At 37.4% G+C, this 15,952-nt stretch overlaps 1 protein-coding gene across 3 annotated transcripts in view; it reads left to right on the plus strand.

Annotated features, from left to right (window-relative positions):
- The window catches only part of ZBBX (zinc finger B-box domain containing), a 121,240-nt gene that overhangs the window by 97,053 nt on the left and 8,235 nt on the right, over positions 1-15,952 (plus strand). For all 3 annotated transcript variants that reach the window (XR_009612172.3, XR_009612173.2, XM_060639141.3), the window contains one exon: positions 5,882-6,136. Coding sequence is in view for 1 of the 3 variants with exons in the window: in XM_060639141.3 (XP_060495124.2) it covers positions 5,882-6,136 (255 nt within the window). In the remaining 2 variants the exon portion in view is untranslated. The remainder of the gene's footprint in view (positions 1-5,881; positions 6,137-15,952) is intronic.

A 15,952-nucleotide genomic window follows, 5' to 3' on the forward strand; every position in this document is an offset into this window, starting at 1 on the left:
ACTGTTTTAACAAATTCACATGCATGCTATGAGGAATTTGTTACCAAGACAAATCTTTGTAAATAAGTAGCCAAATGCCTTTAAGTATCAATTTGGAGTGCTCTGTTGAAATCAATAATTTACTATCAAAAACATTTGTAGGAGTACTTACTTTAGGCCGGACACTGCCAGATACTGGTGATACAAAATATACCCTGGTCCCTGCAGTCCAAGAGCTTAGAGTCTAGTGCAGAGGTTCTCAAATGTTAGTTTGAACATGATCACCTGGGAAACCTCTTGTAATATAGATTTCTTGACCTCATTCTTTTTTTTTTTTTTAATTCTTTTAACATTTATTTTTGAGAGACAGAGCACAAGACGAGGAGGGGCAGAGAGAGAGGAAGACATAGAATCCAAAGCAGGCTCCAGGCTCTGTCAGCACAGAGCCAGATATGGAGCTTGAACCCACGAACCATGAGAGAGAGCATGACTTGGGCCAAAGTTGGACGCCTAACCAACTGGGCCGCCCAGGGGCCCCTCGACCTCATTCTTAAGATTCTGATTTATTAAAGCTGAGATAAGGTCTAGGAATTTGCACTTATTTCATCAACAATTCCATGTTATGCTGATGTACACAGTCCAAAAACCATACTGAGGGAAAACTGCTATACAGAAACGTAAACACATAAATGACCGCATATAAAGTACACATCTTATAAAAGGACTACAGGTGACATACTTTTGGAGACCAACAGGCGATTAATAATAGCATATGTGATCAGTTATGATAGAGGTAGTACATGTGCAGCCTTTTAGGAATAGAAATGGTAAAGTAATTGCTTTGCCGTTGAAAAGGGTAGATCACCAAAGTGTTAGGGACTAGGTGATATTTCAGCTGAATCTTAAAAAATGAATAAGATTTACCAGTTAGGGGCAGAGGGAAATGACTTTCTGAACAGAAGCAGTAGGCTGACATAAAACTAAAAATTTCTTGGCTAAGCTATGAATTACCAAAATCATATTTTCTAAACTGATGCCAACGTATAAAGGAATTCTTCTGTAAGATTTTTAAGTTTGTGAACGTAAAACTCTGAGAGCTGTGAAATACAGCGGTGTTTAGCAGCAAGCCCCCTGATCATCCCCCGCCCCTGCCCAGACCTCCTCCTCCCCCACCCCATCTTCTTGTCTCCGCACAACCATATAGGCATCAGGAAGTGTCCAGGTCAGGAGCCATCTTGCCTCCGTCTGCCCACCGCAGCCTCTTCATCCCTAGAGTCTGCTGATTTCAGCTCTAATACTGATCCTGAATCTAACCGCTTCTACCACAGTTGCCCAAGATGAGCCCAAGCCAGTTGTCCATCATCCCTCATTTGTCTCTCAATTTAACTTTTTGCCTTTCCTGAAAACAAGTTTCCATAATTAATTTCCATCAAATTCTACTGTTTATAGTCAGTGGGTGAATTGTTTATAGTCATAAGCTTGTTTATAGTTTAGAGGGAGCTGATCACATTTTCTGTAAACTTAAATCATAAATTGCATCTTGTCAGTCTCCTGCTTAAAAGCATCTTATAGTTTCATAGACAGCAGGACAAAACTCTTTCTTACCAGACATCACACAGCGGCACTGAGTTGGTCCTGCCTGTCTCCCCTAACCACGTCTTCTCCCACAATGCAGCTACGCTGGCTCTCTTTTTGTTCTCACACAGGCCACGCTCTCTCTTGCTTGTTAGCTTCGGAATTTGCTCTCCCATCTAACCTGGGATGGTCCGCAGCCTCTTTCTCCAACTTCCCCCCCTTTTTCATATGACTGATTCTTTCTCATTTTTCCATCTCAGCCCAGATGCTGCCTCCTTAGAGAGGCCTTCTGAACCCCCCTTTACCTAGTCCCTTGAGACCCCCAATCACCTTTGCCTTCTTTTGTCCTTCTCATAGCACCTATTACTAGGTGAAATCATTTTACTTGTTAATTTTCTGCTCATCCTATGTTTGGTTGGAAAGAAAGCAAGGACCTACCCTGTCCTTCTCATTGGTGTATCCTCAGCGATAGAACACAGCCTGGCATTTTGTCAGCACTCAGGAAGTGTGTCTGCATGAGCGAAGCAGGATAGCAGGACTATCCTGCTATCCTGTTGTGTTAGACTGGACTGCTATCAGTTGTGTTAGTCTGGAGTACAATTGGAGGGTAGGAGCAGTGTCTCCTTCAATTTTGAGTCCTCTGATCCTGACACAGTGCCTGGCAGTTTTAGGATTTGAGAAAAGATTTTGTAATTTAATTAGATTAGGTATTAATTCATAGGTTCTCGGAGTTAGAGGGGATTTAGGACATCATTCTGTCCAACTCCTAAATTTTCAGGTGAAATATGCATTTGCATATCTCAGGTCACAAGGTGATTTCTAATTGAGTGAGATTAGACAAGTGCTTCCCACTTTAGCCTTCTTTCTATTAACCCATGCTGCTAAATAAAATGTACGTATAGGTGTGAGAACTCGTAGAAAATACATTTTTATATTTTATGTATAAATTCTTAGTAATTTACACAGTGGAACAAGAATAGCAAAAGACAATGATGTTTTGCACACTTTATTCGGGAATAAAATAGTGGCTCTTTGCTCAGATGTTATTTGTAATTGAAACACTATACAGAAATCGTGTTGCTCTACTCATGTTTCATCCAGTTCTAATGTTTTAATTTAGAATAACAATGACGATTATTGGTTAGATAGTTTTCAGTGAGTGATTCATGCTTTCATATCCGTGTCAGCATTCTTATGCCCGTTGATAGAGCACAAAGCATCCTTCTCTTTTATCTTTCCAATATTTGGGCTGGTCTCATTAGTGATCATACAGCATATATATTCTTTCGCTAATACCAAGGACAATTTCTCTAGTTATTTTTAGAGTATAACTGTGGTCAGTGGTAATTTCTAGTTTCCTAAGATTACACTGCCAGTAATGGCACAAGTTGCTTCAAAAAGGAATTTCTGATGTGTGTAATCTACAAACTAGACTTTAAAAAAAAATCATGGAATGATCCTTTCAATCATGGCATTTTCCATTGGTGCCAGTCTTTTTTCTTTTTATTTGTTTATTTTGAGAGAGAGAGACACAGAGAGAGCAAGTGAGGGCGGGGAAAGAGAGAGGGAGAGGGAGAATCCCAAGCAGGCTCTGCTCTGTCAGTGCGGAGCCTGACGCAGGGGTTGAACTCACAAAGTGTGAAATCATTACCTGAGTTGAAACCAAGAGTTGGACGCTTAAGTGACTGAACCTCCTAGTCACCCCATCGTTAGTGCCAGTCTTAACGGTGTTTCAAATCTTAATCCTGGCAATAACATTAATAAGCTTGTATGTTAATAAGCTTGTGGAAAGAATGATGTACTCACCTAAATAAACAACAAAAAAGGAATAAAATTAAGGATCAGATTGAAGCTTCCTCTGTCACTGTGTTTCAGGTACTTTAAATTACACTTTAAACATATTTTCCATAGGAAAAAATTGTCTGTTTGCTGCGTGCTAAGCATAAATCTGACCCACTCCCAGTGTACTTTTTTTTTTTTTCTCAGTTGGCATCAATTAACTTCTAATACTGTGGCAACCAGATGTTGTTACAAGAGTTTGGCAAATGTTTGTGTTCTTCTGAATTTTCTGAAGGGCATCTATGTTATGTTAAATTTTTTCAACTCACATTTACCTGTGTTGGCAGAAGTCCAGTTCTTTCTCGTAACATCTTCCATTTATTTTATTTAATTTTTAATGTTTATTTATTTTTGAGAGAGAGAGAGACACACACACACACACAGTGCAAGTGAGGTTGGGGCAGAGAGAGGGAGACGAGACACAGAATCTGAAGCAGGCTCCAGGCTCTGAGTTGTCAGCATAGAGCCTCACACAGAGCTCCAACTCACAAACCCGTGAGATCATGACCTGAGCTGAAGTTGGATGCTTAAACAACTGAGCTACCCAGGCAACCCTATTTGTTTTATTTTAATCAGAATTCTTCATTCCTCTGAATTTTACTTGACTGGGACACAGCACAATATAGATAGGAAGGTGGAGTTTCTCCATAGATGTAGAAGTTTCAGTGCGTACAGTTGAATTACTTTATGCTCATTGGCCTGTGCTTCCACGATTGCCGTTCTTAACTACTGCTTTCTTATATAGGAATGGCAAGTTTGCTTTTTTTTTTTGTATTATGTATTGTTATGTATTTGTGTACTTTATGTATTATGTACTTTTATGGATTATAGGTAATAGAGGAAATAATTTCCAAATTCTAGTCATTAAAGTAATCCACAGGGATATTTACATTTATTTGTCTTAAAACATAAACACACTTTTGTCAATACATTTTCTTTAGAATTGTCTCTGTGTGCATAGACACAAAAAGGTCAGACTCTTATTTTAATTTATTCATAATTTCATTCCAACAAAAAATGTTTTCAAAATTGATTTCTGAAATGTTCATTAAAATTGGTGCCCTTTGGGACTTACCTTAGTCAGTTTTAATTGCTTATATAATTACACACTGCATTAGGATGCTTCTTAGGGTACTAGCTACATTCCAAGTAGATTTTTAAGTTTAAGAAAAAAGACAAACTCAGTAGTCAGTAAACGTTTGATACATGGCAACTACCTGTAGTTACTCTTCTGAATCTTACATTTTCCTTTGACTCGAGTGGACATAATGTTATAATGGCATATGTTCAGTCAAATCATGATTTTCATGATAATGATAATAGCACTTCTTTAAAGAACCCAATTTTTACCCAAAACCAATTTGTATTAAGGGAATACAAGGTTATCTTAGAAATTATTTATATTTAACATAAATATATTTATTTAAATCTAAATAGTGATTCATTACGTATAAAAATATACCTGCACTATGAATTTCTAAATTTGTACTTTGAATATTCCTTTGGCCTTCATTAAAGAATCTTGTGAACAGTACCAAAAGATATCTATATCTATCTACATCTATGTATCTATACATAGATATAGATATGTGCCTATATATATATATATATGCTATTTATATTTATATCTATTTATATCTATATTTATATATATATCTGTATGTATCTATATGTATAGATATCTATAGATACATGTATCTATAGATATCTATCTATATTATCTATCTATAATTAATTTATATTAGTGTAAGATTTAAAAGGATTTTTTTCTTACTATGAAAGAAACACACATGTTGAAGAAACCAACTAAATCAGCCTTTGAAATAGGTCAGGACAAAGTTGTGACTGCCTTAGTGGAACAAAGTAATAACCTGAGGTAGATCTATGTTTCCGGAACTTTTCCACTAATTGCCCTATAAAGCAACAGAGAGTGAACTCATATTTAGGAAAATAAGAAATATGATCTCAATTTCTTTAAAGCCTATATTTTTCTAAAAGCGTTTTCATACTAATATTTTGTGTCCATATTTGTTTTAGTAGAAGAATGTTAAGCACCATCAAATAAAATTCACTAGGTTCACTAGAAAGTGGTACCATGTCTGTTCTATGGGTTTTTTTTTTTTTCTCTTAAAAGGCAGAGTTTGGTATAATCCTAGAATTTAAGAAACAGGACACATATTTAAAAAAAGAAAAAAAGAAACGGCACAGTTTGGATGGCTATCGGGTAGATTATAAAATTGGATATTGAATTGTTCTGGAATTGACTTGGTTCACAGAAGTTTTGCTTCAGTTAATATTAAAATTAACTTGTCTTTTTCTGAATGTAAGAAAAAAAAGAGCAAAGTAACCCCAAAGTGTTCTTTATGATGTAGGGAAAGTAACTTGGCATTAACTGCTCTAGGTTCAAAGGGATGGTATTTTGTATCTTTAAGCATTCATTCAGAAATTTTAAAACAGTTGATTAAAATTTTTTTATTTTTCATTTTAGGGGAGATATCACAGAGACCTTCAACAGCACATATACCCCTCTCCAACTCTGTTAAAAAAAGCTCCGGTAGCCTCTTCTCCCATCCTCGATCAAGAAGTGCAGCTGTTCGATCGTTATCTAGAGCTGCTTCTGAAATTTCAGAAATTGAATACATTGATATTACTGACCACACTGAGCCTTTCTTAGATGACACTGCTGATCAGCAAACCTTAGACAATTTGGAAAAAGAATTAAATGTGCTAGGAAATCTTGCAGGTAATGCTTTTTTTTTTTTTTTTTTTTTTTTTTTTTTTTTTTTTTTTTTACTGTAGACAATGTTAACTCTGCCTTCTGCTTTTTTTTTTTTTAATTTTTTTTAATGTTTTTATTTATTTTTGAGACAGAGAGAGGCAGAGCATGAGCAGGGGAGGGGCAGAGAGAGAGGGAGACACAGAATCAGAAGCAGGCTCCAGGCTCTGAGCTGTCAGCCCAGAGCCCGACGCTGGGCTCGAACTCACAGACTGTGAGATCATGACCTGAGCCGAAGCCGGACGCTCAACCGACTGAGCCACCCAGGCGCCCCTCTGCTTGATTCTTTATAACATCCTCCAAGAAAACAAGGCTTTGCCTTTTTCCCTCATATAACTGTTAACCTTTGTATTTGTTTCCTTGGATATCCCCTGACATCTCCCTGAGAATGTTACCAAATGGGTGGATGCCCACACCAGAGATGGCCCCCTTAGCCTACATAATACACAGTTAAAATGGAATAAGGAGGGGCTCCTGGGTGGCTCAGTTGGTTACGTGTCCAACTTCGGCTCAGGTCGATTTTGTGGTTCATGAGTTCAAGCCCTGCGTTGAGCTCTGTGCTGACAGCTCAGAGCCTGGAGCCTGCTTCAAATTCTGTGTCTCCCTCTCTCTCTGCCACTCCTCTGCTCATGCTCTGTCTCTGTTTAAAAAAAAAATGTGGCATAAGGAACTTCATGTGGACGAAATATATATTTTTTCTTCTTTCTACAAACCTGCTGAGTGGCTAATCTCTGTAGCTTTATTAAAGCTACTGCCCAACACCCTTGTTGGAGGATTGAGCTGTTAGATCTTTTAAAGCAGTATTTGGCAAGCTTCAGTGCCAATGCACTGAAATGCAGATTCTGGGATGGGGCCCAGGATTCTGCACATCTGACCAGTACCCATTTGATGCCAGTGCTGCTGATTGGCATACCAGTTTGAGGAGAAATTAGACTGCTGCATTCCCTTTCCTAAAATCTCAGTGATTGTAGTCTAGCAAATCATAACCATATTCGTGAACATACAAGGGTCTGGTTCAGTAACAGACCCCAGGGGAATCAGTCCTCTTTTCATCAGGAAGTTGTTCATGCAGTTGTTCCTGCCGCACATCCAAGAAGCAGGCCAGAAACTTCCACATGTGCTTGCTTTTTGGTTTTGTATTTGTTTGTTTGTTTGGTTGGTTGGTTGGTTTTTAGTGATATCCTCCTCTGTTCACCTCAGAATAAAAAACTTTTCTATTTGCATAAAAAGAACATATCTTGGCTTTGAAAAATTCAAGAAATACCAAAAAATACTAAAAGGGAAGCCAAAATCCTCACAAAATCTTAATCCTTAATCCTTAATATGAAATCCTTTATATGAAAACAACCATCTTATTTGATGAGCAAATATTAATATTTTAAACATCTGCTTATGTCATGAGTATACATATAAAAATACATAGTTAGAAGGATGAATAGATTGAAGGAAAGACAGTAGTCATTTTATAAAAAATAAATTTAGGCTCTACGTATTTTTAAATGGTTACATATTTACTCAATTAAACAAAAGATAAATAGAAATGAAACTAATGGAAATTATAGATTTCAGGTACTTTTTTCATCACAAAAATATTAAGTTGAACTATATGAAATTGCTTTTTGTAGACAAGAAACAGTGGGATATTGGCAATTTTATATAGTCTGTCTTGTACTTTTATGTAAATATCCCTTTAAAAATTAAGAAAAAGGTAAAAAAGAAATAGTAAGCAATCAAGACCATTTATAATTATCTATGATTTAGTTTTATACAATAATGATGAAATCCCTATAATAAAGATGAGGACTTATTTGTTGTGTTTGTTAGCCACATGTGATTATAAATACTATTGGATATATTGCTATTATAGTTACAATTTTTCATTTTTTTAAGGTTTCCTTTTATTTCCTTTTTCTTAGTGAAAATTCATAAAGATTAGATGATCAGTACCAGCATTTTTATTTTGGCTTTCCAATTTTGAGCCTTTATTTTAAATATATTTTTTAATGTTTTATTTTATTTTTCAGAGAGAGAGAGAGAGAGAAAGAGAGAGAGCGAGCATGAGCAGGGGAGGGGCAGAGAGAGAGGGAGACACAGAATCTGAAGCAGGCTCCAGGCTCCGCTCTGTCAGCACAGAGCCCAACTGGAGGTTCAAACCCATGAACTGTGAGATCATGAGCTAAGCTGAAGTTGGACACTTAACCGACTGAGCCACCCAGGCACCCCTTGAGCCTTTTATTTTGATTCAGCTCTAGAAGATTCGATTGTGACATTCTTGAGAATTTGTTTCATCTTTACGGCTGAATGGCAAATTAGCTAGATTAATCTAGTGGATCACACTTTTTTTCCCTCTGCATTTAGTAGACATTTCTCCACTGTCTTCTGTGCCTCATTTTGATGCAAGTTAGTACTTAGCACAGTTTTTCCATTTACTTTTGTTTGGTTGAATTTAATTGTAGCTCTATTACTCAAGTTCTTTCATGTTTGAGAATGAGTGCTTCCTTTATATTTAAACAGCAAATTGACTGAAGGTAATATAGTTGGGGCATTTTTCTTGTAAACCTTGTATATGCTGACTCATTGTTATCTGTGTCTGAATTCTGTTATGAAGTAGTTTGAGGTCACCTTTATTTTTTTCCTCACTCTCTCTCTTGCATGTGACAGGCTTCTTTCCTGAATGGATGTTTGAAGAATTTTTTCTTGATCTTTGAAATTCAATAACGGGACCAGGAATGTGTTTCAATATCAATAATTCAGCATTTCTTAAAGCAGTGGGCTCTCTTTCTATCTGTAGAAAAATTGCTCCTTATTTTCAGAGATATTTTCTGCTGTTATATATTTGAATTGCTTTTCTGTTCCATATGGGATTATCCTGCTGACGAACCTATTTTGTCTGTGTTGGATCTTCTTTGTACAATGTATTTACTTACATTTTTGTCAACTCTTTTAACCAGTTTTATTTTCCTTTGCATTTACTACTTTACCTTCAGCTTGTCTTCTATGTTGGGATTTTAATTTTCAGCTACAGTTATAATCCGTTCTTTATTGACTGATTTAATACATTAGCTTTCTAAAGGTATTCTTTGATTTCTTTTTGTAAATTTTTACTTTGATGTATTATAAACTTATGGAAAATTTTCAAGAATGCAAGAATAGTACAAGGAGGGGCGCTTGGGTGGCTCAGTCAGTTGAGTGTCTGACTTCAGCTGAGGTCATGATCTCATGGTTCATGAGTTCAAGCCCTGCATCAGGCTCTGTGCTGACAGTTCAGAGCCTGGAGCCTGCTTCATGTTCTGTGTCTCCCTCTCTTACTTCCCCACCCCCACTCATGCTCTGTCTTCTCTCTCTCTCTCTCTCAAAAATAAATATTAAAAAATTTAAAAAGGAGAGAGAATAGTAGAAGGAATTACAGTATACTCTTTACCGAGTTCACTACTTGTCTTTTGTGCTATTTGGATATATGTATACACGTACACACACACACACGCACACTGTACTTTTTTGTGAATCATTTGAGAGGAGGTTATAAACATTATGAGCCTTGATCAAAAAAAATACTTGAGTGTAAAAAAATACATCAGTCAGTGTGTGTTACCCACGAACAGGACATTTTTTCAAGGATCATAATACAATGATCAAAAATCAGGAAATTTAACATTGATACAATATGATCCTCTACTCTAGTCCACAGTGCCTATCTAATTTTTAAAACTTGTCTCAGTAGTGTTCATTATAGCTTGTTTTTTTCTGGTATCGGATCCTATCCAGGAACAGGTGATCATTGAAAAATTTTTTTCTTGTTAACATCTGACATGACGTTTGATCTTTGAGATTAGTTTTGCTGTTTTTAATTAATTAATTTTTAATTGAAATGTGATTGACTTACCATAACCTTTTAGTTTCAGCGGTACATAATAGTGATTCAGTGTGTTTATACATTATGAAATAATCCCCATAGTAAGTTCACTTACCATCATCTGTCACCACACACAGTTATTACAACATTATTGACTATATCCCCTATGCAGTACATTATATCTCTATGACTTGTTTATTTTATAACTGGAAGTTTGTACCTCTTAATCCCCTTCACATGTTTAGCTCACTCCTCCCACTCCTTTCCTCTCTGGTAACCAACAGTTTGTTTCCTATATCTATGAAACTGTTTCTGTTTTGTTTTATGCATTTGTTTTGTTTTTTTTAGATTCCACATATAAGCGAAATCATGTGGTATTTGCCCTCCATGTTGTCGTAAATGGCAAGGTTTCATTCCTTTTTTTATGGCTGAGTAATATTCTGGTGTGTGTGCATGTGTGTGTGTGTGTGTGTGTGTGTGTGTGTGTGTGTGTGTGTATCTCACATCTTTATGCATTCATATATTCATGCACACTCAGGTTGCTTCTATATCCTGGCTATTGTAAATAATGGTGCAATGAACATAGTGGTGCAGATAATCTCTTTGAACTGGTGTTTTCATTTTATTCGGGTAAATATCCAGAAATGGAATTGCTGGATTGTATGGTAGTTATATTTTTACTTTTTTTGAGGAACCTCCGTATTGTTTTCCATAGTAGCTGCTCCAATTTACATTCTTACCAACAGTGTCCGAGGGTTTCCTTTTTTCCATGTCCCCACCAACACTTGTTATTTTTTTTTTTTTGTCTTTTTGATAATAACCAATCTGATGGGTGGTATATCATTGTGGTTTTGGTTTGCCTTTACCTGATGGTTAGCGATATGGAGCATATCGTTTCATGTGATTGTTGTCCTTCTGTTTGTCTTCTTAGAGAAATGTCTGTTCAGGCCTGCTCATTTTTTAAATGCATTGCTTTTTTTTTTAGTTAAAAAATGTTTGTTTGTTTGTTTGTTTATGAGAAAGAGAGTGGGAAAGGAGCAGAGAGAGAGGCAGACAGAGAATTCCAAGCAGGCTCTACACTGTCAGCACAGAGCCTGATGCAGGGCTCCATCCCACGAACTATGAGATCATGACCTGAGCCAAAACCAAGAGCTGGATGATTAACTGGCTAAGCCACCCATGTTGTTTGCTTTTTTGATACTAAGTTGTGTAAGTTCTTTTTGTAGTTTGAATATTAATCATTATTGGCTGTATGACTTGCAAATATTCTTCTCTCATTCAGTAGGTTGCCTTTCCATTTTGTTAATGGTTTCCTTTGCTGTACAAATGCCATTTAGTTTGATATTATCTCATTTGTTTATTTTAGCTTTTCTTGCCCTTGCCTGAGGATACTAGTCCAAAAAAATATTGCCAAGACCAGTGTAAAAGAGTTTACTGCCTATGGTTTCTTGTATGAGCCTTATGATTTTAGGTGTTACATTCAAGTCTTTAATCCATTTTTAATCTATTTTTATATGTGGTATAAGATAGTGGTGCAGTTTCATTCTTCTGTGTGTAGCTGTCTTCCCAGTACCATTTATTGTAGAGACTGTCTTTTCCCCATTGTATATTCTTGTCTTTTTTGTCATAGTTCAATTAACCATGTATATGTTAAGCTTTCTGTTCTATTCTATTGATCTATTGTTTCCATGCTTTGTAGTGTAGTTTGAAATCAAAAGGTGTGACACCTGAAGCATTGTTCTTTTCTCTCAAAATGCTTTGGCTATCTGGGATCTTTTGTGGTTCCATACAAATTTTAGGATTCTTTGTTCTAGTTTTATAAATATGCCATTGGTATTTTTATGGAGATTGCATTGAATCTTTGGATTGCTTTGGGTAGAGTGGACATTTTAGCAGTATTTATTCTTCTAATCCATGAGCATGTTGTATCTTTCCATTTATTTATGCTGTCTTCTTCCATAAGTATCCTACAGTTTTCAGAATACAGGTCTTTCACCTCCTTAAATTTATTTCTAGGTACTTTATTCTTTTTGATGAAATTGTAAATGGGGGTTATTTTTTATTTCTCTTTTCGATATCTTTTTACTATGTATAGAAATGCAACTGATTTCTGTATATTAATTTTGTATCCTGTGACTATACTGAATTCATTTATTAGTTCTTAGAGTTTTTTGGTTGAATCCTGGTTCTTCTATATTCAGTGTCATGCCATCTGCAAATAGTGAGCATTTTACTTCTTCCTTTCCAATGTGGGTGACTTTTTTTTTTCTTTTTCTTGCCTATTTGCTGTGATTAGGACTTCCAATGTTGAATATGTTGAATGAAACATGAAAGTTCAATAAAAGTGGTAACAGTGGGCATCCTTGTTCTGATCTTAAGCTTTTCATGGTTGAGTATAATGTTAACATTTGGGTTTGTCATATACGATCTTTCTTATGTTGAGGTGCATTTCTTCCATACCCATGAGTGGAGTTGGCCCAGGGTGTACCATGGTGGGGTTGTCTTGGGGAAATGGCTGCAGCTGTTCTAAGCTAGGGGCCCGGGCTTGTTGGGTCAGTACGAGCAGGCCAACTATAGTACCTGGACCTTGCTTTTGTCTGTGCTATCAAGGTGGGGGGGAGACATAAAAAATGGCACTTTCAGGGCACCTGGTTGGCTCAGTCAGTTAAGTGTCTGACACTTGATCTTGGCTCAGGTTAAGATCTCATGGTTTGTGGGTTCAAGCTCTGCATTGGGCTCTGTGCTGACAACATGGAGTCTCCTTGGGATTCTGTCTCTCCTTCTCTCCACCCATCCCCCACATATGTGTGCTCTCTCTCTCAAAATAAATAAACTTTTAAAAAAATGGCACTTGCTGGTCCTTTCAACCCCAGAGTGATTTCTAGAAGTTTCCCACCATTTAGCAGATGCACTAAGGTTAGTAAATAGATTTCTTTCACTTGCAGTCAAATTGCCCTTTAAACCACTATTTTTCCATGTGTCCCAAGGTGAGAGAGTATGTACATGGACCCCTCAGAGATATTCCTCCCCACTGCAGGTTGCCACACTGGGGATGGGGTTCCCTTCATGACTATATCCCTATCTCCTGCCCTTCTCTGTGTGGTCTCCCTCTTATTTATTTTGCAAAAGCTCTTCATTCAGCCCTCAGTTCTTTGGGAGGAATTGTGTAGCTGTAGATTCAGTGAGTCTGTGGGAGGAGGTGAGTTCAGGGTCTTCTTACATCACCATGTTAGACTGGCTCCTTAACAGTTTTACACTGTTCTTAAATTTATTTATTTTTGAGAGAAAGAGAGCATGAGCTGGGGAAGGGCAGAAAGAGAGGGAGAGAGAAAATGCAAAGCAGGCTCTGCACTGACAGCACAAGCTCAGTGCAGGGCCCCAACTCATGAGCCAAAATCAGGAGTTGGATGCTTAGCCGACTGAGCCACTCAGGTGCCCCAGTTTTACACTTTAAAAAATATATATCATTTTCATTCTTTCTTTTGTAGCTAAAGGACTCATGGGGAAATTTTCTTATGGTCTTGATCTGTTTTCTACCAGATCTTTTATTTAATCATTCTTTGCATGCCATGGATTCTTGGATTCTAGTTTGTTCATCTACGTAGCTAGTTGCTGTCATTTCTTTGTATCTTCTGTGTTCATACTTATTGTGGGCAGCTTTGCTCATATGTTCTTTTCTGATATAGTGAGATTACATTTTCCCTAAAATGCTGTCCACCTGTACCAAGGTATGTCAGTCTTCTCTTTGGAGCTACTATTTGTGGATTGGTTATTGCATTGTTTTCTGTATCTTGCCAGCTCAAAGGCATGGGAGGATCGATGAAGGGCTGGGGAGCTTATCCTCCTTTATTGGAAGGCCTGGGCTTGCTAGTCTTCTTCTTGATTACGTTAAATTTCATTGCACCTGGTTTTAGCTGTGTTCTGTCCCTGTGGGGACACCTGCAGGTTTGTAATTTTCTTGCCTCTGCTAAGATCTTCCAGTGGGTACTTAGGGGTTTTACAAATATTTCAAATTATTTCTTCTTCTTTCCCCTTCACCTACTTTTCTCCAAATTGGTGTGGTATTGGTGAGACTTGTCAGTGCTTTCAATGACTCTCCTTTTCCTGTTACTAGTTTAGTGTTCATATCAGCTGGGGAAGAAAGTGAATAGATGGCAGTGGCACCCAGCTACACCACAGAGAGTCTTTATTTGGTTGTCCCTTGTCGAAATTTATTATGTGGACTTACATTCCTTTCTTTGTCCGATTCCTTTTATGATTTTATTTTAGTTTAGTTCTTCTGCTTTTCCTATTCATTTCATTATGGGTTGGGGGATGAGAGTCTGTGATCCACCTGTACCCAATCCATTTGCCTTCCTCTAAAATACTAAAAATCAAATGTAAGTCTCCTTGGAGGTAATTCTCACGTTAAAGACGAATTCTAAAATGAAGCATGACAGGCCTGAACTAGATCTAAAAGGATAACCGTTCAGCTTTTAATCAGAAAATGAAGGGTTTCTTATTTTGATAAATTGGTGAGTTCCATTATTTATAAATGAAACACCAGACTTAACAAGCAGTAGTCTCTTGTGTTTGTTTCTAACCACCAGCTTCCCTATTTCCTTTATCACTTTTGTTCTTACATACTTCACTTTTTCCCTCTGCCACTCATTTTTCCATACACTGATGCCAGTATTTTCACTAGAGTGCGTAACTTTTCGTATATGAAGGCAGCATACACTGCGTGGCCTGTGAACCACCAGGGCTTTGCTGATGGTCCAGGAGCAGAACTAAATCACTTACACACACTTGACCCATGGACAGCTCTCTTTATGTTTGGGAAGATTGGCTTTGGATGAGTGCACAGCTTTGGAGACATTCACCTGGAGCTTAGGAAGGAAGAGGGTGGCACATCAGACCCAACAAAACAGTCAGTGAGGTGATAGATGCTGTGGTGTCATCAGCTGCTATTCCAGAAAATTCACGGTTTCTGTACAAGGCTTTTGTATTCTGTTTAGCATCAATGGGCAGAAAAATTCCACCCACATTTCACTACTTATGGTGCAGCCTGGAAAAACTCCGTATGAGGTTTGGTTGCACAGACGCACAGCTACACAATTTGACTCTTATACAAATGTAAATGGGTTCACATCCCTGTGAAAGCTGACATTTTGTGAGCAGCAAACGTGACTTGTTTTCTCTTAGCTCTAGGATACATCCATTTCCTCTAAGTTCTATGGAAAACAACTGCGCCAGGCAACTGGGAGAAGAAAAGACAGCAAATAACTATATTCAGTGAAATGTTTCCCCATTCAGATTGCTGTGGCTGATATGAGAGCCCTTTCAGAAGCAGGCAGGGCAGGCGAATGGGCGGGCGGGGGTAGAGGGCAGGTGTACAGGTTGCAGACCAACTTCCTGCTGAATCAGGAGATGGGGGCAGGAAAGCCGGGCAGTTCTGAGCCAGGCTCTGGGTCCAGGAGCCTGGTTTTGAAATTTGAAACCTCTACCTCCTAGCTTCATGACATTGGGCAAATGACTTTCACAATCTCACTTTGCATCAGTTTCTGTGTATGAAAGATGGCTACAATAGGCCCTATCATAAAATTGTTCAATGATTGAATTTAATGATATATTAAATATTATATTTATGAAAAATTTCTTTCTCTTTCTCTCTCTCTACACACACACACACACACACACACACACACACACACACATTCTCTCTTAAGAGTTAATTGCTTAGCACATAGTAAATCCTGAAAAAGAAACTTAAATTGTTTAAGGAACCAGTGGTTGGTACTTTCCACATACAATATAGGTAAGGTTCTCTTGGTAAGTCTAATTTTTAGTCAAAAACATCTAAAAGCTGTTTTCATTCTACAATGATGTTTTCTTCTGGCCACCGTGAGGGTGATAGCTTTAGCTCATTCCATATAATTATTTCCTCCACA

The sequence above is a fragment of the Panthera onca genome, chromosome C2 (genome assembly GCF_046562875.1).
Source record: "Panthera onca isolate mPanOnc1 chromosome C2, mPanOnc1 haplotype 2, whole genome shotgun sequence".
Taxonomy (NCBI): Eukaryota; Metazoa; Chordata; class Mammalia; order Carnivora; family Felidae; genus Panthera; species Panthera onca.